The sequence below is a fragment of the Trichomycterus rosablanca genome, chromosome 11 (genome assembly GCF_030014385.1).
Source record: "Trichomycterus rosablanca isolate fTriRos1 chromosome 11, fTriRos1.hap1, whole genome shotgun sequence".
Lineage (NCBI taxonomy): Eukaryota > Metazoa > Chordata > Actinopteri > Siluriformes > Trichomycteridae > Trichomycterus > Trichomycterus rosablanca.
This window is the reverse complement of record NC_085998.1, coordinates 28518234-28543988: the sequence shown is the minus strand read 5'-3', so window position 1 is coordinate 28543988 and position 25755 is coordinate 28518234. Positions and strand designations below refer to the sequence as shown.

The 25755-nt window shown below is 40.7% G+C and overlaps 1 protein-coding gene across 1 annotated transcript; it reads right to left on the bottom strand.

Moving 5' to 3' along the window:
- Positions 1-1319: 1319 nt before the first annotated feature.
- ighmbp2 (immunoglobulin mu DNA binding protein 2) lies at positions 1320-24336 on the bottom strand. The gene is made up of 15 exons (XM_063004635.1): positions 24260-24336; positions 23263-23432; positions 22898-23093; positions 20875-20972; positions 20611-20774; positions 18002-18202; positions 16050-16197; positions 12806-12980; positions 11877-12059; positions 10800-10918; positions 10594-10688; positions 7740-7863; positions 5195-6043; positions 2936-3135; positions 1320-1680 (listed from the first exon to the last, which is right to left on the bottom strand). Exons 1-15 carry the CDS (start codon positions 24334-24336, stop codon positions 1483-1485), a joined length of 2997 nt encoding a protein of 998 aa, XP_062860705.1. The 3' UTR covers positions 1320-1482.
- Positions 24337-25755: the final 1419 nt, after the last annotated feature.

The following is a 25755-nucleotide window of genomic DNA, read 5'->3' as shown; positions in this document are numbered from 1 at the left end:
TTATCCACTCATACCAGCACAACACACACTAACACACCACCACCATGTCAGTGTCATTGCAGTGCTGAGAATGATCCACCACCTAAATAATACCTACTCTGTGGTGGTCCTGACCATTGAAGAACAGCATGACTGGGGGCTAATAAAGCATGCAGAGAAACAGATGGACTACAGTCAGTAATTGTAGAACTACAGAGTGCTTCTATATGGTAAGTGGAGCTGATAAAATGGACAGTGAGTGTAGAAACACTCACAAGAGGTGGTTTTAATGTTATGGCTGATCGGTGTATATATTTATTGATATGCGTGTCAACTCTCAACGAGTACAATTCATTCTTTTAACCATATGGGAGCAATGTGAGATAAAGCTGTTTTTTTGTCATATCATATGTTTTGACTTGCTTGCTTGTTAAATATCCTTTTTGCTTTAAACTTTGTAAAAAAAACTTTCTATTTTAAAGGCAAATTGCATGTTGCCCAATGTAGCGATCTCACATTTAGACAACTCAAAGTTCATAACTACCTCTTTACAATTACAATTCTTCTTTATTATATAGTCATGAGCTTCTGAATTAGAATATTTCATAATATTTTGAGTAACACTTTGAGTATGTAATTAATTGTACACTGAATGTTTGGAACTGAACGCTCCCCACATACAAACCCAGTGGCTTTTTTATAATGAAAATGCAATAAATATATCATTGCTATATTTGATGTCTGTCTCTTTTTTAAATTAAAATACCACCGATTTGTTCTATTCAGGGTTGAGGTGGGTACAATTCACTGGGCGCAAGGTAGAAAACACCCTGGACAGGCCACCAGACCATCACAGGTCACGCACACTCACACAGCTAGGGCAATTTTAGTAGCTCCAATTAACCTGACTGCAAGTCTTTGGCTTGTGGTAAGAACCAGAGCTCCTGCAGGAAACCCACACAGACATGGGAAGAACATGCAAACTCCACACAGAAAGGACTCTTTGCTTTACCTGGGAATCGAACCCAGAACCTTCTTGCTGAGAGGCAACAGTGCTACCCACCAAGCCACTGTGCCACCCCCTGAGAGGGTTTATTTTACTTGAGGATGTAGGAATATACTGATACTAATTGTCAGAGAGCACTAGTAAAAATTCTTCTATTATGAATTGTACATATTGCAATAAAGGTGAAAGGGTCAGTAATAGTAAATGTAAGGAACACTGCATTTTAATTTTTTTTGCATTTTCCATACTGTCCCAACTTCTTTTGATTTGGGGTTGTAATTTTCAGATAAATGAATAATAACGTGAAATGAAAATTCTAACTAATAGCAATAGGTGACATTTTATCTGGTTTATTTTGAAAATAAATAAATAAAATCAGTGGTTTAAAGACAATTGCATTATAGTTTAATACATTTTTATCTATAATCATATAACTTTATGCATATTCCAGCATTACAAGTTTAAATTAACCAAATGTATACAGTACAGCCGAATATTTATTGTTCTTTATCCTTTGATTTGGTTTTTCTTTGGGATGCCATGTCCTTGAGTTTAGAGTCCAATTTTCGATGCAGGTGGGCTTTTTTATTGGGGTCCATGGACTTGTCCTTCTGCCCGCTTCCAGCATATAGTACTCCTTCTTTGCTAATTCTCATGCGAGCCTGAGCCTTTGCCTTATCTCCACATCCATGGACCTATGAGAAAATGTATAACTTATATCAGACATTAATAGTGATTAAAAACTAGTCAAGATCAGCATCTTGGCTCATATTCATTTATGTTCTATAACTAAATTATCCTGAGTAGGGTAGCGGTAGTACCGGAATCACCTGAAAAAACCATAAGGCGTAAATACACCCTTGGCAAGATGACGATCCATTGTCAGGCAACACACATACACACACATTTGTTAATTCACTCACAATTGACAATTTAAAGTAGTCAATACAACATTGTTGTTCTGGAACATTTACTACACCAGATAAAGCACATAAATTATTAGCTTTGATAGTCATTTTTATTCATTATAAGCAATGTGATCATTCAGAGGTAAATACAGTGGTACCTTGTATCTTGACGTCCCCTGAACTCAAAATCTTTGAAACTCGATCCCCTTTGTCCAGAAATTTGTACCCTTAAACTTGACGTGTGTGCGACTGGTGCTTTGTTCAGAGCTTGGCTTGAGCGGTGCGGTAAAACATCATCAAAGTGCGAATATGAGACGAATCTGCATTTGTGTAGAATAACTGTCAAATTCACTCTGAAGGCATCTACATGTATCTATGTCTAGCTGAGTTTCCTCCTGTTTCACTTTTAAACTTGTGTTATTAGCTTGGGGTGCTGAGAAATCGTGAGAATCTAAAAACGCTTATTGTTAAAAAAAGCTTAATGTGACTCAATGTATTAAAAGAATGACATAAAAACACTAAACCTCTCTTAATTATAACTGCTCATAAGTTCTCTCCAGTAATGAAATTCCTCGTTCGTTTTGCTTAGTACAATAAGTCACGTTAAGCTTTGCGAACCCCATACCCTATAGGAAATAACTGCACAGCCAGTGTAAAAGCTATTTTGCTGCTTCTCATGTGAAGGCATATGGTATTCCAAGATCAAGCATCTCCACGATTAAGAAGCATAAGGAAAAAATAAAGAAGTAAAGCTTTACTGTATTTTTTATTGATTAACTGTTTTCGTCAGTGTTTTATATAACATCTGTGTTATTTTCAGTGTATAAGTATCAAAAACAACCCCATTATTTTACATTAGCCTAAAATATGAGCACGGAACCATGTAACGCATTAACAGGTTTCCCATACATCCTTATGGGAAAAAATACCTTGAAACTCAACGCCTTTTAAACTCAACGCCACTTCCAGAACCAATAGACGTCCAGTTTCAAGGTACCACTGTATTTCGTCTTGGTATGGGTGAAGGTAATGCATGTGTTACCTCGGGTATGTGGTGAGATAGGCAGTATTGTCTGTTACAGTAGACACACAGATGTCCAAGTGTGAGCACGCTGGCTTTACACTTCACAAAGCCACACACTCTCTCTGCTTTCACCACTGCATCAATAAGGGCATCAAAATCATCATCAGCAGTAGCGGCTGCAGCTATATCCACGGCCCCTGCTTTAATTTTTCCCTTTCCTGACAGAGAGAAAGACAATGAAATTATGCAGTACTGAATATAAATACATTTAATACAAAAACAAGTTTCCAAGCAGTGTTAGCACAATGCTTAAGGTACTGGACTATTGACTGGGAAGCCAAGTTGCCAATCTTGGACCCCTGAGCCTATTAAGCTTGCATTGTATTGGTCACAATAAGTAAGTCTATCTGGATAAAAGTGCCTGCTACATGCTGTAAATCTATTTATTATTCATAAAATTTGGTAAGTTTTATTTATGTTTGTATTATTAAGTCATAATAATATACAGTATAACACAAACTAGAGCCTTGACCCCAAACCTACTAAACATTTTTAGAATGAATTGCAATGTAAGCCAGGACTTCTCATCCAATATCAGTGCCTACCTAATACTTTTTCTTTTGACTGGATGGACAAAATTGATGCTGATATAGCTGCAAAAAGAACCAAATCCATAATAATAGCCATGGTTTTGGATTAGGATGTTCAACGAGCTCATGGTTTAAGCTAAATCTTGTACATCTGTTAAATATCTGTATTGATCATTGCACCAATAATGCACCAATTCGGGAATAATTGGACAGTGGTAGCCTAGTGGGTAGAGCTTTGGGCTATTTGTCCGAAGATTGTCAGTTCACATCCAGGCTCTAATAACTAGTCCAGTACCTTAACTGATGAGCTATTACTATCAGCCAGCAGTAAAAATTCAACAAACATAAGTGTAAACTTGTCAAAAGCTACTTGGTTAATATAGGGCCCGGAATTGTACAGTCACTAAGGAAAAAATTAATGAAAATGTACCATTACCCTGACCTGTCAAATTCCTTGATATACTTTAATCGACGCTTTATAAAATTTGGATGATGTAAAAATACAATGAACCAAAAGGAGAAAGAGTAAAAAGAAGATAAATTGTGCTATGAAATGGCTAAAAAAACTTTTGTCTCCATTTATCCCAACTGAGATGCTGTAGCGTGACATTAAAAGGACTATTTAGGCAAGAAAACTAGAAAATACTGATCTGGTTAGATACTGTCTAATGTTTTTTTTTTTTTTTTTTTTACACCCTGGATTGAAAGTAATTATGTGTGTTTTTTTTATTATAAGTTAAACTGTGACTTGGATAAAGATCAAACCACACTGGCACAAGCGGGATACCCGAGTTGGAGTCTCAGCTTTGCTACCGGCCAGCTGGGCGTCACCTAGTGGGCACAATTGGCAGTGCCTGCAGCAGACAAAATTGGTCACTAGTCTGTTGTGTATGGAAAGACCGGACTAAAAAGAAAGTGGGGTTTTCGACACTGTGTAAAGACCCTGGTTAGTAGTCCGAGGCGCCTGTACAGAAGTGGAGGAACGTGGAGATCAGTGCGTGACTCTCCGAGAGTGAGACTGGCCTCACAAGCGAATCCATTAAAGTATGAGCGAATAAGAAGGGGTCGGTGGACTGCGGATGTGTCGGAGGGAGCATGTGTCAGGCAAATATATCCTCCTCGGATGTGATCTGGGTCTCTTGTGGCGAAAGACTAATTGAATGCGCTAAATTGAGAGGAAAAAGGAGAAAATGCATAAAAATAAATAAACTTTTTGCGACTGTAAACGATTTCAATTGTTGCAAAGAATGAACTGCACTGTGGTTAAGTGGGTAACACTGTCGCCTTACAGAAAGAAGGTCCTGGGTTCGATCCGTGTCAATCAGGGTGTTACTGTGTGTCTTGCGCCTACTGAGGGCCAGCTGTAGGGCCAGCTGTAGGGCCAGCTGTAGGGCCAGCTGTAGGGCCAGCTGTAGCCTAGTGGTTAAGGTACTGGACCAGTAATCAGAGGGTCGCTGGTTCAAGCCCCACCACTGCCAGGTTGCTGCTGTTGGGCCCTTGAGCAAGGCCCTTAACCCTCAATTGCTCAAACTATATACTGTAACTGTAATGTAAGTCGCTTTGGATAAAGGCGTCTGCTAAATGCTGAAAATGTAAATGTAAATGAAAAGCTGGGATAGGCTCCAGCACCGCCCCCTCCCGCGACCCTGATTGGATAAGCGGTTAAGAAAGTGAGTGAGTGTTTTACCTTTGCTCTTTTTTGTAGTCTGGCCTTTATTGTCTCTCAGATCTTCCTCCATTCGTCTGCTCTTATTTTTCTCCTCCCGTTTTTCTTGCTCCCGTTGCATACGCTCTAAATGCAAGCTTTTCAAATCTAGAGCAGGCTTTGGTGCTTGCCTGATGGGTTCCTTCTCCTGTTGTTTCCCTGTATTCTGGATTTCAGCTTCTGGTTCCTCAGCTGGTTTCTCTTCTACCTTTTCTGACTTTGACACAGGTTTGGAAACGGTGATGTGGCGCTGTTTTCCTGCTCCCTGGCTCAGATGCAACAGTCCCAAGTCTTCCGAGAGCTGGTGGACCAGCAGGCGCTCGTGAGAGCTTAGAGAGGAAGGAAACTTCATCTCTGTTCGACTCTGATCACTCAGAAAGTCAAGCAACTGCTGCTTCATCTCTTCTGTTTTTATTTCAGTCTCAGTTTGATCATCTGCTTTGAGTTTGGAAAAGTCTGAGGTTAAATTATTGATGCTGGAGGTGCCAGATTTTTGCTGAACTCCCACTTTGTTTTTGTTCTCCAAGTCTTTATTACGCTTGGACTCAACTTTCTTGCTTTGCTGGTTTCTGGCCTTTGGTTTGGTTCCTGTAGCGTCTTTGATGTCGTTGTGTTTATCGTTCTTGTCTTGGCTGTAGTTTTCAGGCACCACGTTCTCAAGGTATTCGAATGCGGTGCGAACCTCGCCGTGCTCAGACATGTAGTCAACCAAGGATTTGAGGAAGTCGTGGTTTCGGACCGTTCGGGAATCGCACACCACTACGAGCTGACGCCTGGCACGTGTGACTGCTACGTTGATCCTTCTGTCCTCTGCTAGAAAACCAACCTCTCCTGTAGGGTTAAACACAAACAGTAACATTATACGTTTAAGATAAACACTTACACCGACAAGGCATAACATTATGACCACTGGCAGGTGAAGTGAATAACACTGTTAGAAGCAGGAAAAATGGGGCCAAATTGTGATGGCTCGAGGACTGGGTCAGAGCACGTGGATGGCCGCGTGCGTGTGCATTGCTTACCTGGGGAACACATGGCACCAGGGTGCACTATGGGAAGAAGGCAAGCCGGCGGAGGCAGTGTGATGCTTTAAGCATTGTTGCAGACCATGTACACCCATTCATAGAAACGATATTCCCTGATGGCTGTGGCCTCTTTCAGCAGGATAGTTAGTATAAAGACTTAAGTTCCAGGAAACAAAGCAATATAAAAAGGGTCCTTCAAAAAGTTTCAGCACTTTTTAACTCTATGTATTAAGAATTTTATAAACAAGTTACATCCCTTTTCTACATAGTCACCTTCCTTTGCAATGCATTTTTCTCAGCGTAGTACCATTGTAATGCCATCAGCAAAAACGTTTTTGGTTGAGCACGTAGCCACTGATGCACCGTTGCTGTCAAATCATCATCACATGAAAATCTTCTTCCCCTTAAAGCTTCTTTGAGCGTCCAAAAAGGTGAAAATCAGATGGCGCTAAATCCGGACTATAAGCTCTCTCAGTCTCTCAGACACGACCAATTACTACTCCTTCCACCCTCACCACTTCCAACCAAAATATAAAAGTGTAGAAACTTTTTGAAGATCCTTCATATTTGTTTATACACAGTATTGAAAGTGTCAAACAAAGTTTTTTATTGTTGTGCCGTCATTCCATTTTTGTATACATTTTTCTAATACTAGGTATCTTAACCCTTGGGTTGTGTGGGTAAAATAAAATGTTTGTGTGTATGTGTGTAAGAGAATCAGATGTACACACATCACCAAAAAAACTAAAAACATATAAATATGTACAGAAGTGTATAAATTAGGAGGTGTTTGGAACACAATATCAATATAAAAATACACTGATCAGGCATAACATCATGACAACCTTCCTAATATTGTGTTGGTCCACCTTTGCTGCCAAAACTGCCCTGAACTGTTGAGGCATGGATTCCTCTAGACCCCTGAAGGTGTGCTGTGGTATCTGGCCAAGACACAAGATGTTAGCAGCAGATCCTTTATCTCCTGTAAGTTGTGAGTTGGGGCCTCCATGGATCGAACTTGTTTGTCCAGCACATCACACAGATGCTTGATTGGATTGAGATCTGGGGAATCTGGAGGCCAAGTCAACACCTCAAACTCGTTGTTGTGCTCCTCAAACCATTCCTGAACCATTGTTGCTTTGTGGCAGGGCGCATTATCCTGCTGAAAGAAGCCACAGCTATCAGGGAATACAGTTTCCATGACAGGGTGTACATGGTCTGCAACAATGCTTAGGTAGGTGCTAAGTGTCAAAGTAACATCCACATGGATGGCAGGACCCAAGGTTTCCCAGCAGAACATCGCCCAAAGCATCACACTGCCTCCACTGGCTTGCCTTCTGTCAGTGGTAAAAAAATGTATGCTTGGTCGGTGTATTTTTATTTGCATTTTAAATTAGGAAAAGTCATGGTGTATCAAGCTGAATGAATCAGGGACCACTAAGACAACATCAGGGTTAATACGCTTAAAATCCTACAACGCATTAGCAAAAATGCAACCCCACCTTTTCTATTAGATCTAACCAGGGACAGCAGCACTGCCTCCTTCTCTCTGCCCTGAAAGCCATCCACAGACTTGATCTCTAGTTCAGGATGCTCACTTGAGAGTTTCTGCCTTAAAAGATCAACCTAAAAACAGTAAAGATAAATGAGCAACACTGTGATTTAATAGATGAGCAAAGATGTATCCATAACCCCTCTTGATCAAAAATGTACATAGGCCAAAATTTTGGTTTTGGTTTTTGATGATGGTGTTTTCCCTATGCAACCTTGAGTGAAAAATGCTTTTAGTTTTTGTGCTAAATTTTTATTAATTTGCTTAATTTTGAATCATGGAAAAAATCAAACATAAAATATTACTATTATTATTATAAGACTTTTGTTTACCAACAGCATGCTAAAAGCAACATTCCCTCACTCTGGTCACTGCAACGCCGTGAGGTTGCCAAGGTGATGCTAGGCTCCTCCCACCAGAAGTACGGAAATCTTATCTGCAGCAGTGTTCAAAACCCTCAAAACATCTTTTCCAGCTGACTCAGAACTGTGCCACATGTTTGGTGTTTCCTATGTTTGTAAATATGTATTTTATTTATTTTTGCTTAGTCAATGTGTATTTTATTTATTTTGCTTAGCTTTTCTATATTTTTATTGTACAGTGTCCTTGGGTGTCATGAAAGGCGCTTTTCAAATAAATTGTATTATTAAATATGCCATAATTGTGCACAGGCCACACTTTATAAACCAAAACAGCACTTTGTGCACTGAAATCTGCAAATGTTTGTCCTCTGTAGAACATTAATTTACAAAAATCAAGGGTGTCTGTAGTGGAGGATGTGTTATAAAATGGTAACCATTTAGCAAGGGAGTCCAGCATGTTTTCAGTTGTGTGCAGTAAAGACTATTGTGATTATTTTAAGAGTAAAAGCTTTTGGGCACATGTCCATAATGTGATTAGAAAATAGTAAAAGAAATGTAAACAAACTAACTCTGTTCTGTGATTTTCTAAAACAAACCACCTGCCATGAAGATCGACAGAGGGACACGGTTGTGGAATTATGTCCTTATGCCTTGCCAAATATGGCCGGCAGACAGGGTTTTGGTTCCTATAGACTGACAGTCAACTAAGTCTTGTTGAGTGCTTATTCACTCCAGGTGGAAGTGTTTATGTGTATTACAGTTTCTTTCACACAGATTGCCAGCTCCTGTGTTTTTACACATTTTTGCTGACATATGATGCAAGCCTACTCTGTGTCTTTCTGGGAACTCAGTCACTGCCTCAAATGTGGTGTGAAGCAGAGATGTCGCACGAGAGCCTGAGTCGCACGTAAGTCACCCACACAGCGACTTCAGACTCGACTCAGACTCGTTTCAAATGACTCGGACTTGACTCATGACTCGCAAAAAAATGACTCGTAAACAACAAAAGTCCCTAGCGTCAGCATGTGTTAACATTAGTTACGTGTGACAATTATATATATATAATTATTATTATTATAAATATTCTGCTCTCTAATAATGCTCCGACCGTCTTAACCCACAACACACGCAAATATCACACAGATTGCCAGCTTCCAGTGTAGTGATAAAGCGTCGCTCCCTACTCCCTACACAGTTAGAAGTTCACTTCATTTGAACATTTTCATTACCTTTGGATTGGAATCTCACGTAGTGCACTTCACAGGAACAACTAGGGTGAATGGAACGCTCCTACAGAATTGGCGCTAATGGTTAAAAGAACCAATCAGACCTTCTGATTTTAATTTTTAGTAAGAAATGCTGTTATTTGCATTTAGTCAGTTTGCGTCACACAGATGATGTGTTAATGAAATGCGTGATTGGCTTTCTAACGAGTTCGTGTTTTACTTCACAACCGGGAAAAATTTGGAGGTTTTTAATTATATGCAAATATACAAAACAACAAATTATATTCCTAATGGGACAACAACACACGGTTATAAATTTAAAAGCATCTGGAAGAACAAGCTAAGGTAAGCAGTGGTTATGATTTTTTTTGCTGTGTTTTGGATTTTGGCCACTGTGCCGTGATTTATCGCGCGCTTTTGTTTTGCAGTGAAAACAAAATGTATCAGTTTAAGCTTTTAACTGATACACCTTCTTGTTATGGAAATGACATTCATTTGCACAATGACTAGGAAAGTAAAGACACTAAGTAAAACGGCAAAATACAGTCTCTAATCTGTTGTTGTTTTTTATCTGAACTTACAAATATATTTTACGCTATATTTCCAATATATGTTTTGTGTATATTATATTGACTCATGACTTGACTAGGACTCTAGCCTAAAGACTCGGGACTTGACTCGGACTGGGCTACGCCAGTTGTGGCAATGTGGTGCTGCTCGTGCTTTGCCATCTCCGGCTTAATCCGATTTTCCTGCTTGGCTGTCACAGGCGCTTTGAGCAGCTTGCCATATTGTGACAACCAGTGCTTATTTCTGCACTATCCCTTTTCTGTCCACTTTTGAAGGATGTGGATGTTCTTGTGTCACTCATTTCCATTTTTTGGCCATTGTTTTTTTTTTTTTACAGCTACCCTTTTGTTTGTGGCCACAGTATTGTTCTACCTTGGTTAAACAACCTGCAAATTGGGTTCATTTTCATTTATTGCAGTTGCTAGGTTGGGCGAGGCCTGCCACTATTTAAGATGTAATTTTTTTGCTTACTTACATTTGTTTCAGTAAATCCATTTATTGTGTCTACCAGATACTTCCACCTTATTTGCAATAGCAAGAAATTGAATATTGACCAGCTGTGTACTTTTAAATGGAACACACAGAAATGGAATGTATAGAAAAGTTATAAGATGTGATAAATATAATGTATAAGGTGCTCCTTTACCTGGAGGTTATAAGGTGCGATAACAGCAATGTCTTTTGCTTTTACTCCAGCTTCAATTAGGGTTTTGACATGAATCGCCACTATGTCGACTTCACCTGAGTAATCAAAAACAGAATGTGTAACAACATTATACAGTGTTAAGAAATGTGTGATTTTGGGTAATGTGGACAAACATGGAACATGGCTATTTGACATCAGATTTTCACCTTGATTGCCTTTCGACTGCTCATCTGTGTCCTCCATTTCATTAAGGCCACAGCCAGATGTGTCAATGAGGAGCAGAGGCAGACTGGTTTCCTCAAGATCAGCTACTCCCTGCAGGTCTCTGATTACACAGTTATTATGACTTCGTTATGAAACATATTGTACACATTTATTTATATGTACTTAGAATGTGTTTAAAGAAGCACAGCTAATTTTGGCTATTGTTAAATACCAAACAGGATATGCCTATATAGTGGTACCTTGTCACTCGACGTCCCCTAAACTCGAAATCTTTGAAACTCGACACACTTCGTAGGTAAATTTGTACCCCTAAACTCTATATTTTCCTTAAATTCAATGTGTTCAGCTTTTTAAAAAAATTTATATTTATTTAATTTCAAATTAACAACGAACAGCCGCTTTGTTCAGGGCTTGGCTTGAGTGGTGCAGTAAAACATCATCAAACTGCGACAAGATGAACGCAAATGAGACAAATCTGCATTTGTGTGGAACAACTGTCGACTCTGAAAGCATCCACATGTATCTGTGTTTAGCTGGATTTTTCTCTTGTTTCACTTTTAAACTTGTGTTATAGCTCCACGGCACAGCCAGCCCTAAAGTGATTTTGTCACTTCTCATGTGTATGCGCCTTTACTGAACAGAATACAGTAACATCAAGCATCTCCACGATTAAGAACCATAAGGAAACAATAAAGAGTTGTAAATAACATAAATAATGTAAAGTATTTTTACATTCATTTTAAACTGTTTTCAGTTATATTTGTGTTATTTTCCGTTTATAAGTGTCAAAACAACCCCGTTATTTTACACTAGCCTAAAATATATGCAGTTCCACAGGTCCATGGAATGCATTATCAGGTTTCTAATACATCTCTATGAGAAAAAAATACCTCAAAACTTTTACCAGAACCAATCGACGTCCAGTTTCAAGGTACCACTGTATTTCACAGGGGGAAAACCAAAAATCAGTGTTGCCAAATAAAAAGTAAAATCAGTCCCTAATAATAATAGTAATAAAGGTAGAAAAAATTTCACAGTTTTTCTTAAACATTACATACCTCAACAAATGCTTTTCCACTGAGGGATGTGCTATGAGTTTCCCTTGGTACATATGCTCTGAAGCCCACTGCATAATGGCACAATTCATACGATACTGAGTAGTCAGCATTCGCACTACAGTGTCTCCGTACTTCTGAATCAGACGCTCCATTAGACTCACAGACAGACCTTTAGATGCAGCGCTGTTTAAAAGTAAAAGTATTGTACATTAATATTATACTGTGGTAAAGTAAAAGTACTCCATAAAGGTAGCATATTGCAAAATGCGGTAAAAACAAGAATTTGTCATTTGTTCATTATCTTGTATGTTTGAACTGACAAATGTACTGAATTTGGGGGCTCAGACGGCACAGCAGTAAAACACACTAGCACACCAGAGCTGAAATCTCAAACTTGTGAGTTTGAATCTCAGCTCTGCCACTGGCAGGCTGGGCACCTACACGGTCAATGATCTGCCTGTCCGTAGGGTTGGATGCCGGAGAGGATTCCTCATAACTGATGCAATTACGACCCCTGCTGGCTGATCGATGGCGCCTGCATATAATGGAGATCAGTGCATGACTCTCCATGCGCGAGACTGAGCCCCATATGAACTCGTCTGGTGCAGGTGAAAAGTCGGCTACTGCACGTGTCGGAGGGGGCGTGTGTTAGTCACGGCGGCTCTCCTCAATCAGGAGTGAACGTTAGCAGCAGTAGAGAGGAAGCAAAATGCAAGTGGGTAATTAGACATGACTAGACTGGGAATTGAAATTGGGAGAAAAGATTTCATTGTAGTTTGTAAATATAAATAAATGTAGAATTTGATGGCAGCAACATCTGTAATCTCAGATGTATGTTTACCACAGTGCAATGCCTGTAATCAAAGAACAACTGTAATGTAAATGTAAATCATTAAAAAGTGTATGACATGCAAAATAAATGCACATACGTCTGGGATTTAATAGTTGGTGGCAGTTGTTTGTAGTCTCCAGCAAGAATACACTTGCGTGCTTTGAGCAGTGCAATCCAGCAGCTGCTCTCCAGAGCCTGAGCACATTCATCTATCACCACTAGGTCAAAATGCTCTCTGGGCAAATACTTCAGCGGACCACCATCACTGGCTCCTGCAGGAGAGAAACACAACACAATAATTAATGATAAGTAGTTTTCTCTCTGAACGTGGTTTATTTCATGGATATGTATTAACCTACTTGTTGCATCATAAAACGTATTTACAGGACAAACACTTGTGGTTGACGTCAGAAGTCTAATTTAGAAATGATTCGAAAACATACATCGGAGCTCTTTCTTAAGTTTATTTTGGGTTGTAAGGCAGTTTTGTGGGCAGATTGAGATTGAGAGTTATATGACGTATATACACACTGTACCTACTGTCAGGCATGATGATTGTATTGTGCCAGTAACCTAGTAATACCCATCAACAACATAAAAGAGTTAAGGTTGGGGTGCTCACGTGGCACAGTGATCTAACGCGATAGTACATTTCTGTGAAGTGTTCGAACTTGAGAGCCACCGACTTGGCCGAGAGTCCACACAAACCCAATTGGCCGTGGTTGATAGAGGGAAGCTCGGATAAGGTTTTTTCCCCTGCAAGACTCCAAGACTAATCCACATGGAGCTTAGTGTGGCTATCTGTACACAATTGTTTGTTTATTAGGATTTTAACATCATGTTTTACTCTTTGGTTACATTCATGACAGAAACGATAGTTACTCGTTACACAAGGTTAATCAGTTCACAAGGTTATATCAAACACAGTCACGGACAATTTAGTGTCTCCAGTTCACCTCACTTGCATGTCTTTGGACTGTGGGAGGAAACCGGAGCACACGGAGTAAACCCACGCAGACACGGGGAGAACTGCCTCACCTGGGGATCGAACCCAGGACCTTCTTGCTGTGAGGCGACAGTGCTACCCACTTAGCCACCGCGCCGCCCTCTGTACAGTGTATCACAAAAGTGAGTACACCCCTTACATTTCTGCAAATATTTCATTATATCTTTTCATGGGACAACACTATAGACATGAAACTTGGATATAACTTAGAGTAGTCAGTGTACAACTTGTATAGCAGTGTAGATTTACTGTCTTCTGAAAATAACTCAACACACAGCCATTAATGTCTAAATGGCTGGCAACATAAGTGAGTACACCCCACAGTGAACATGTTCAAATTGTGCCCAAAGTGTCAATATTTTGTGTGACCACCATTATTATCCAGCACTGCCTTAACCCTCCTGGGCATGGAATTCACCAGAGCTGCACAGGTTGCTACTGGAATCCTCTTCCACTCCTCCATGATGACATCACGGAGCTGGTGGATGTTAGACACCTTGAACTCCTCCACCTTCCACTTGAGGATGCGCCACAGGTGCTCAATTGGGTTTAGTCCATCACCTTTACCTTCAGCTTCCTCAGCAAGGCAGTTGTCATCTTGGAGGTTGTGTTTGGGGTCGTTATCCTGTTGGAAAACTGCCATGAGGCCCAGTTTTCGAAGGGAGGGGATCATGCTCTGTTTCAGAATGTCACAGTACATGTTGGAATTCATGTTTCCCTCAATGAACTGCAGCTCCCCAGTGCCAGCAACACTCATGCAGCCCAAGACCATGATGCTACCACCACCATGCTTGACTGTAGGCAAGATACAGTTGTCTTGGTACTTCTCACCAGGGCGCCGCCACACATGCTGGACACCATCTGAGCCAAACAAGTTTATCTTGGTCTTGTCAGACCACAGGGCATTCCAGTAATCCATGTTTTTGGACTGCTTGTCTTCAGCAAACTGTTTGCTGGCTTTCTTGTGCGTCAGCTTCCTTCTGGGATGACGACCATGCAGACCGAGTTGATGCAGTGTGCGGCGTATGGTCTGAGCACTGACAGGCTGACCTCCCACGTCTTCAACCTCTGCAGCAATGCTGGCAGCACTCATGTGTCTATTTTTTAAAGCCAACCTCTGGATATGACGCCGAACACGTGGACTCAACTTCTTTGGCGAAGCCTGTTCCGAGTGGAACCTGTCCTGGAAAACCGCTGTATGACCTTGGCCACCATGCTGTAGCTCAGTTTCAGGGTGTTAGCAATCTTCTTATAGCCCAGGCCATCTTTGTGGAGAGCAACAATTCTATTTCTCACATCCTCAGAGAGTTCTTTGCCATGAGGTGCCATGTTGAATATCCAGTGGCCAGTATGAGAGAATTGTACCCAAAACACCAAATTTAACAGCCCTGCTCCCCATTTACACCTGGGACCTTGACACATGACACCAGGGAGGGACAACGACACATTTGGGCACAATTTGGACATGTTCACTGTGGGGTGTACTCACTTATGTTGCCAGCTATTTAGACATTAATGGCTGTGTGTTGAGTTATTTTCAGAAGACAGTAAATCTACACTGCTATACAAGCTGTACACTGACTACTCTAAGTTATATCCAAGTTTCATGTCTATAGTGTTGTCCCATGAAAAGATATAATGAAATATTTGCAGAAATGTGAGGGGTGTACTCACTTTTGTGATACACTGTACATGATACAGGTTCGATATGACACTGGCGGGTGATAAGAAGTGGCTGCAGTGGGCTAAGCGGCTATATGAACAACGTTTGACTGTTGTTCATACAGGGTAGGGAGCCGGATAGGGACCTCATAACTGATGCAATTACAACCTCTGCTGGCTGATTGATGGCGTCTGCACAGTCAAGGAATAATGCTGTTCAGGGTGTGGCTCTTCGTGCACAAGGCTGATCCGCATACGAACTCGCCTCGTGCGGGTGAAAAAAATGCAGTCGGCTACTGCTCATGTGTCGGAGGGAGTGTGTGTCAGTTCGCTCTCCTCAATCGGGGCGGGGGTCAGCACCAGTAGAGAGGTAGAGAGTAGCATAACGTAATTGGGTAAAAATTTGACACGCTAAAAATCGGGAGAAAAAGAGGGCACTTCATTATCAGATCAGGGGCTGTACGAGCAGGAACTGGAAATTACTAGATTGGGAGATGAAGTGGGAAGTGGGAAAGTTTTGCTGTATTTCAAACCCAATATCATCCTACCGAAAGACCCAAATTTGATGAGACAGAAACAGAATTCCCAAATGTTCTATAAAAATGAACAGCCTTCAGAAGTAAAACAGATGTGTTCCAGTTAGACCCACTTACAATATTAGAAAACTACTAACCAGTATTGGTTGCCAGAATGACACTGGCCCTTTGTAGGATTTGGGTGATGGCTGTTTGTTCCCTGGACCTTAGTTCCCTTCGCAGTTCCCCTATTTCTCGCCTCAGGCTGCTCCTCTGTCCTTTGTCGCGCACCTTCTTTAACTGACTCTATAAGCACAACAGCAGGCAAGTGTATGGATTAATGGAAACGTTTGGTCACTCCTATTTAAATACATTTTAATGCAGCAGTGCCCACACTTGCATGCCTTGAGATCTATTATTTCAGTCGATAGGTGATCGCGATTTACTTTTTAAGGTTGGTCTCATTGGGTTTTTTAAATGCACTTTAGTTGCCTATATTGAGATTCAGCATTACAGGGCAAGCGACTGAAAAAATCACACTAACCTTATTCTGATGATTTGCACTGAATGGTGTCAGTCAAGTTTATGTCGTCTGGACATAAACTGTCGTAAGGGTGAACCGATATTTACACTTAATTATTTTCATGTGGGAAAAAGCTGATTCACATAAGTAGGTTGATCCAAAAATGCTGTCAAATATGTGGCACATACACTATATTCCCAAAAGTATTCACTCACCCATCCAAATCATTGAATTCAGGTGTTTCTATCACTTCCATGGCCACAGGTATATAAAACCAAGCATGCAGACTGCTTCTACAAACATTTGTGAAAGAATGGGTTGCTCTCAGGAGCTCAGTGAATTCCAGCGTGGTACTGTGATAGGATGCCACCTGTGCAACAAGTCCAGTCGTGAAATTTCCTCACTACTAAATATTCCACAGTCGACTGTCAGTGCTATTATAACAAAGTGGAAGCGATTGGAAACGACAGCAACTCAGCTACGAAGTGGTAGCCACGTAAAATAACAGAGCGGGTCAGCGGATGCTGAGGTGCAAAGTGCGCAGAGGTCGCCAACTTTCTGCAGAGTCGATCACTATGGACCTCCAAACTTCATGTGGGCTTCAGATTAGCTCAAGAACAGTGTGTAGAGAGCTTCATGGAATGGGTTTCCATGGCCGAGCAGCTGCATCCAAGCGCAATGCAAAGCGTCGGATGCGGTGGTGTAAAGCACGCCGCCACTGGACTCTAGAGCAGTGGAGACGTGTTCTCTGGAGTGACGAATCACGCTTCTCCGTCTGGCAATCCGATGGACGAGTCTGGGTTTCAGCATACCAAGAGATTTTGGACAATTTCATGCTCCCAACTTTGTGGAAACAGTTTGGGGATGGCCCCTTCCTGTTCCAACACGACCTTGTTGAAAGCCTTGTTGAAAACCTTCCCAGAAGAGTTGAAGCTGTTATAGCTGCAAAGGGTGGGCCGACGTCATATTAAACCCTATGGATTAAGAATGGGACGTCACTCAAGTTCATATGCGTGTGAAGGCAGACGAGCGAATACTTTTGGCAATATAGTGTATGTTTGGATATTTTTCCTCAGCCAGCAAGTTCCAAAATTGTCCAGCAGAGGCCCTTGACTTCATATGAATGTCAGATTGTAGGGTTCAAATTCCTGTTTGTAACATGAGATCTGAATATTCTCCGTCAGCTTCTTCCACGTATGAACAAAACAGCCGCCTTTGCAGTGGTCTTACCCGAATCAAACCGTTTTTGGTTTCTTTGTGCTTGGTTGTGCACTCATCTTCACAAACAGTGTAGGTTACAAAAGGTAAAATGCAAAAATGACGCAAACCTGCTACTGATGAATGAAAACTTTCTAGATTAGCGGTGCTTTAGGTGGGCTTTCTTTCTTTGCTTAAACATTAAATATTTAAAATGTCATGTCTTTCACAATATGTAAGTCAGCCAATAAACAGTAATTGTGCATACAAATATTGTATATGTGTTCTATTTTCACTTTATATACTGTATCAACAAAATACGGAATTTCCACTGTCCATTCTTCTTGAGAACCAATAAAAAGCGACAGGATTATAAAGATTTTAGCTTACCAAGGCTTTATCAATGTCTTTACGGACATCTGCAACAATGTTAGTGTTGTCACTCTGTGCAAGCACTGCATCCAGCGAATGTTTCTGGATGGACTCCAGCAGACGAGCCGGATGTCCCAGACGCAGGACCTTAGCTTTGCTTCTAGCCAGGCGCTCTACCAAATTATCCACTGCCACATTGGATGGAGCACAGCACAGAACCTGAGAAAATAAGGTATGCTTAGATGGGACAGAGGCAGCCTAGTGGGTAGGGCTTTGGGCTATTAATCTTAAGCACTGCTATGCAGCCACTGTTGGGCCCTTGAGCAAGGCCCTAACCCTGTGCTTCCAAACTGACCCTAGCTTCCAAACAGGCTGGAATATGTGAATAAAGAATTTAATTGTACTGTACACGTGTATATGTATATATGACAAATAAAGGCATTCTTTGCCTACTACTTCTAAAATTAAAAGGTTTGCTGTGCTTGAGGACGCTGTGGGTTACACTGATCAACGATAGAGGTGAAAAATGCTCAGAACAGAGACTGTTTTATTCATGAATTAATTTCTTTTTTATAAATGTGAAGCATTGCTACTGCTTTTTTTGTTCAGGAAATAAAAAACAGTACTCTTCTAGCCACTCTTTCATCTTTAAAGTCATCTTTAATGCTAGATGTAAGTTAAATCATCTCCACAAAAAGCATCCCAGGACAAGAAATGCATCCAAGCATCATCAGCTGAAATCTGGCAACCCTATCAAAATGTTCTACTGCTGATCTGTGGCAGAAGAAATGTTAATTGTTTTATTTCTTAACTGAGCACAAATGATCAGATACTGTTTCAGATCTTTTTTGGCTGCTCCTGTTACCATAGCAAACATTGTGGTCTGCATAATTGGCATAGTTTTAAACCAGATGCCCTGATTCAACCCTCCTTATTTTATCCAGGTTTGAGACCTGAATAAAAGTGCACCTCCCAATGGCTAAACTGTTCTGCCATCCCATAACCAAACATGTCTGTATAGATGCATGACCGGAGCTGTTTTAGATCATTAGCCCGAAACAGACATACAGACCACAATAACTCTAGTTTCATTTAGGCTTTTTAGAACATTGGTGCTATTCAGAAAACATCAACATGCCCACACACACACGCAGGTTTAATGTTATCCAGTTCAGTCTGAAAAAAAAAACTTAAAAAGAGCCTCACAGTGAAGATAAACCGGAGACAAACGCAACAGCGCGAGTGTGTGTTTGTGCCTTTAAGAGATGATCTGTTTAGTGTCGCTAAGTGATTCATGAGTCGATTCGTTTTCATGCGAAGCGTAAGTTCTTCTTCTCAGTTATCTCTCCGTGTTTACTGTTATTAATTAAATGTCGTGGTTTTAAATAAACACCAGATACTTCAGAACAGTTTGTGTGACTCTTTTACATTAAAAAGCTTAATTAAAAAGCTTATTTAAACTGCTATTACCACAGATCTGTAACCGAGTCAGACTCGTTCCGTCTAAAAGTTTTCTGATGATCGTAAAAGTTCAGCAGATGATCCTGAACTAACGAATTTGATAATGAATAAACTTTTGCCTCTGATTGGCTCTGTAACGTTTTCTGTTCTCATCTAGTACCTCACAAGCAAGAACCGCTTACGATTTACCAAAGTGAACCAGGAGTTTATATAACGTGCTGATAGAATCGACTCAGATGTGACCGGGTTGAATTATCTTTTTAAAGTAAATATTTCAATCAGCAAAATTGCATCGTATGTATGATGCACAACGTTAATGATGTTATTTTAGGTCATGAAGAGCTTTCACGATGGTTTCTGTACGATTGTTGATGAATGGTGATGTGATGGTTGGTGCTTCGTAGCTCAAAGTCTGGATCAATCCACTGAGCTGTTAACTTAACGTGGTCTTTTATATATCACACGATCGGATCGGCTACATTTAGGAAATATCGGCCGATTGCCGATAGCATATTTTGATTAAAAATCGGCCGATACCGATTCATAGCCGATCGATCGTCCCATCTCTAGTATCATCAATGGAAGTAAACATTAGTAACAAGCTGGCAGAGCGCATACATTGCAGATGTTTGTTTTTTTACCCAAAATGCAAGCATGGACCAACTACTGGTGATAAGATGTTCTTTGTACTCTACAACCTGGGATTTGGGACCTGGTTTGGGACCTATTTATTTTTGGTGAAAATGCACCGAACAGTTTAAAATAAGGTTCATGAACTGGAACGGAACCTGGAACCTGTTCCAGGTTGGTCATAAAGGGCTAATAAGGCTTTGCTTTTAAAATGTGTGAATTATTAACACCCTTACTTAGTGTCATTGAATTTCTGTAGCTGATTACCAACTATTTATTGTTTAACACTTAATAATAAGGTCATTAATAGGGACATTTTAGCCACGCTGAAAGTTCCCCTACCCAAGAAAACATGAATACCCTGATGGGTTCTTTATCCTGGTCAGGGTTGCGGCGCACAAGGCAGGAATACCCTAGATCTGGCACCAATTCATCTCAGGTCTTCAAGGATAATAGACCGCTACATCACCTGAGCACCATAATGTGGGGAATAAAAACTCCAAAATCTTACACGTAACAGCAGACACAGGCTTTACCTTCTGTCCTTGTCGTACCGCCTGTAGAATAACCTCAACCACTGTGGTGGTTTTACCAGTCCCCGGTGGCCCATGTATGATAGCAACATCTTTCTGAGATAGTGCAAAGGACACAGCCTCCTGCTGAGAACCGTCCAATCCATTATTCATCCACTGTAAGTCATCTGCATAAACAACAAAAAACACGTTTTAAATAAACTGAGCAATGTTAAGACTCTCTTTATTTAATAAGAAATCTTTATAATGTTTATCATGTACACTTACTTTGTTGTGACAGGGTTCCAGGCTCGGAGTAACCGAAAAGTACGCTTATTAGATGGGAAGCTGGACCACTTCTGTATCCATTCAAGGAGTTTAAAGCACTGCAAAATTAAGATAAATGCTTTACACATTGCTGTTTAATGAGTGTTTTATTGTCAGATATTACACTGAAAATGTAATTTGAGGATTTGGGGATTTGGTTAAAGTGTGAGAAGTTATTGCAATCAACAATCAACTTCATAAGATAATTTAATGTTTAAGGCTTTTAAGGAACAACTTCCAGCACTACAAGTGTATTGTTTTGGCTGAAGATCATTCTGAATTTATCATCATTACATCTCACCCCCAGTAGTGAGGGCTTTAAAGACCTAACTCTCAAGGGGAAATATTTAGGAATGTAATTTCAGAATATAAATGCAATAACTAACATGTATACGTGTAATTACATGTATGAGTACACTGCCGTTGTTTTTAAATTCATTTATTCATTAATTGTCTGTTTTACCACCACTTTATCCTGGTCAGGGTCACTATTGGTGCAATTCACTGGGCGAAAAATAGGAAACACCCTGAACAGGTCACCACTCTATCACAGGGCAACCACACAACACACAAATGCACGCACACAAAAGTCACAGCTAGGGCAATTTTGGATCTCCAATTAACCTGACTGCATTTCTTTGGACTGTGGGAGGAAACCCTCGCGGACACAGGGAGAAAGGACACAGCTGAGAATCGAACCCAGGACCTTCTTGCTGTGAGGCGACAGTGCTACCCTCTGAGCCACCCTGACTAAAGCATGGCAAAGGACTTGGGGATTTTAAAGCCTGAAGTACACGTTTTGTTTCCCTGAAGCAGCTGTGGGTGATCCCACTGAATGACTGAATACAGTTTGAGCAATTGACTGGCAGCTTGGCAGCAGTTGGGCTTGACCAAACAACCTTCTGATTACTAGTCCAGTACCCTAACTGCTGAGCTAGCACTGCCCTGTATATGTCCCCTGTATAAGAATGATGATTTTACGCACACATGCAGAAGGGGGTGTGTGACGGTTGTGATCGTCCTCTGTCATTTGTGGCCATAACTTTAAAATCACCTCCTTGTTTCTACACTCACTGTCCATTTTATCAGCTCCACTTACCATATTGGAGCACTTTGTAGTTCTACACTTACTTACTGTAGTCTATCTGTTTTTGTGCATGCTTTGTTAGCCCCCTTTCATGCTGTTCTTCAATGGTCAGGACCACCACAGGACCACCACAGAGCAGGTATTATTTAGATGGTGGATCATTCTCAGCACTGCAGTGACACTGACATGGTGGTGGTGTGTTAGTGTGTGTTGTGCTGGTACGAGTGGATCAGACACAGCAATGCCGATCAAGTTTTAAAATACCGTGTAAACTCACTGTCCACTCTATTAGACACTCCTACCTAGTTGGTCCACCTTGTACATGTAAAGTCAGAGATGATCGCTCATCTATTGCTGCTGTTTGAGTTGGTCATCATAGACCTTCATCAATGGTCAGAGGACGCTGCCCACAGGGCGCTGTCGGCTGGATATTTTTGGTTTCTCTTGGTTTTGGCTATTCTCAGTCCAGCAATGACAGTGAGGTGTTTAAAAAGTCCAGCAGCGCTGCTGTGTCTTATCCACTCATACCAGCACAACACACACTAACACACCACCACCATGTCAGTGTCACTGCAGTGCTGAGAATGATCCACCACCAAAATAATACCTGCTCTGTGGTGGTCCTGGGAGAGTCCCGACCATTGAAGAACAGCATGAAAGGGGGCTAACAAAGCATGCAGAGAAAGAGATGGACTACAGTCAGTAATTGTAGAACTACAAAGTGCTTCTATATGGTAGGAGGTGGTTTTAATGTTATGGTTGATCGGTGTCTATCACATGGATGCCTGTGGAAGTGCACAGAAAAGCCACTTCCACTGTTGTGCTGTGAATTAAACTTTAATTTCCCTTCTTTCCATGATTTTAGTGTAACAATATTAGTGTTATTTGAATACTTACTTAGTTAATCGCTTGTAAGTTACATCATTTGCCAGCTTCATGATATTGTACAGTCCATCACTTTCCAAACCGGAGCCGTCCTGAGTATCATCAAAAGCAACCGTTACAGACGTCTGGGTGACACGAGTTACCACACCTGAGCAAAGCTGATTAGGCTGGCTGCATCCTTCTGATTCATAAAGACCCACGATATCACCTAAAAAGAAACAAAACTTTAACACTGGAACAGCTGAAATGTCTTCTAGTGCTGTCTGGCAATGTATTCCAAGCATAACAACAACATAACAGCTAATCTCTAATCAATTTGTCAATGACCACACAGTCTCTTAGGCTAATCGTCCTGTGGGCAGATGATGGGGTCTCACCGGGTCCAAAACCATTGCTAGGAAGAACTGAAGGGCCAGTACTTTTCCTGGGCTCAAAGGAAACAAGAAGTCTCCCATGCATCCCTGTCCTCTGGTTTGCAATCTGAAGTTTTAGCAGGCATACTCCTTTCTGCTGGAGGTTTTTCAGTGACAGGTTCTTCTGCCATGCTCTAAAAATAAAGCATTACAGTAACATTAACACAAACGTGTCACATATCAGACTAACGAGCATACACTATATGGACAAAAGTACTAGGACACACTTTGGCTACATTCATGACAGGACAGGTAGTTACTTGTTACACAAGATTCATAAGTTCAAGTCTTTAATGTCAAACACAGTCATGTATCTCCAATTCACCTCACTTGCATGTCTTTGGACTGTGGGAGGAAACCAGAGCTCCCGGAGGAAACCCACACAGAGAACATGCAAACTCCACACAGAAAGGACCTGGACTGCTTCACCTGGGAGGCGACAGTGCTACCCACCGAGCCACCGTGCCGCCCGGGACACACCACTTAATCATTGAATTCAGGTGGTTTAATCATTCCCATTGCGACAGGTGTATACAATTATAAAGCACCTAGCCATGTAGTCTGCCTTACAAACATATGGGTCGTTCTAAAGAGCTCACTGAATTTATGTGTGGTACTGTAATAGGATGCCACCGTTGCAACAAGTCAGTTTGTGAAATGTATTTCCTCCTAGATATTCCACCATCAACTGTAAGTGGTATTATTAAAAAGTGGAAGTGTTTATGAGCCACAGCAAATCAACCACAAAGTGGAAGACCATGTAAAGTTACAAAACAGGGTCGACAGGGCTGAGGATCATAGTGCATAAAAGTCACCAATGCTCTGCTGACTCAATAACTGCAGAGTTCCAAACCTCCTCTGGCATTAAAATCAGCACAATAACTGTGTTTGGGGTGGTGGGGGGGCTAGTATAATAATAAAGAGAAGCTATGCAAGACATGAGCAACAGACACTAAATTACCTGGTTTCTTCTATCTCAGCTCCTCTCTCCTCCTTTAACAGTTCAAGTGTCTTGGAAACAAAAGTTTCGATATCCATTTTAACTGTGAATAAAGCACAAAGTTAAATCATGATAAAGAGATACATTAGTATTAGTACTAGTATTACTAAACATTAGTATTACAAAGGGAAATAAACTTTTTAAAACATTTTCTAAATATTTATACTGCACTTTTCTTCTTGTTAAGTTGCACTGTTTTACTGTTAAATTGCACTGTTTTTTCCTGTTAAACTATATTTTGTCCTGTTGAGCTGCACTTTTTTTATTAAGGGACAAATATTCTTCAAAACGTTGTTCCCAAAATGTCTGCAGAAATTCCCACAAATGTGTTGCACTTGTAGGTTGCTTGTAGGTGGTGTGTTAGTGTGTGTTGTGCTGGTATGAGTGGATCAGACACAGCAGCGCTGATGGAGTTTTTAAACACCTCACTTTCATTGCTGGACTGAGAATAGTCCACCAACCAAAAATATCCAGCCAACGGCGCCCCATGGGCAGCGTCCTGTGACTGCTCATTAAGGTCTAGAAGATGACCAACTCAAACAGCAGCAATAGATGAGCGATCGTCTCTGACTTTACATCTACAAGGTGCACCAACTAGGTAGGAGTGTCTAATAGAGTGGACAGTGAGTGGAACTCCAGCAGCACTGCTGGACATACACTCATACTTGCACAACACACACTAACACACAACCACCATGTCAGTGTCAATGCAGTGCTGAGAATGATCCACCACCTAAATAATACCTGCTCTGTGGTGGTCCTGACCATTGAAGAACAGGGTGAAAGCAGGCTAAAAAGGTACGTAGAGAAACAGATGGACTACAGTCAGTAATTGTAGAACTACAAAGTGAATTAGGACATGGTCATAATAGCTTATCTAGCCGTATTACAGTAATTATACACACTGTATAATAATAATATTCAAAACAAAGAAATAAAACTAACCTGGTTTATAGTAGCAGCAACGAACAACACACACACAAGTTCACTTAGATTCATGTGTGTGTGAACTGACACTTATCCTGGACGCTTATTTCTGTACGTAATACAGCCGGAGTCCCAAGGGCTGCGTCTAAAATAGCACTTAAACACTTCCAAGTGTAGTATGAGTGTTCAGTATTCCCAAGCCTAAATAATTACAGATTAGCTTGATGACGTGCTTTGTAATACTTTATGAATGCTCATTATATTCTATTCATTTTAGAGTCGATTTATATAACGGTATAAAGCTTTAACTAGTGCCCTACATAGTAAACATGTTGTGGTTTAGAACATATCCGCATATCCGGATGGTTCCACTGGCTTGATTTTCCGTCTCTCAATAATAATAAAACTCACATTGACAGATTTAAGCAAATAGTAGAAAAAATAACATACAGTTCTACAGCGAATATATACATAAATATAATTTGTGTGTTATTATATATGTGTGTTGTTTTATTCAATCAATATTTTGT

What these genes read in the sequence shown, in the direction of transcription:
- ighmbp2 (XM_063004635.1), bottom strand. Translation starts at nt 24,336, where the DNA reads ATGGATATCGAAACTTTTGTTTCCAAGACACTTGAACTGTTAAAGGAG. An exon ending in TAGCAATGGTTTTGGACCCG is followed by an intron (nt 23,094 to 23,262) that starts GTGAGACCCCAT and finishes GTTTCTTTTTAG; the next exon opens with GTGATATCGTGGGTCTTTAT. An exon ending in ACTTACAAGCGATTAACTAA is followed by an intron (nt 20,973 to 22,897) that starts GTAAGTATTCAA and finishes TTAATTTTGCAG; the next exon opens with TGCTTTAAACTCCTTGAATG.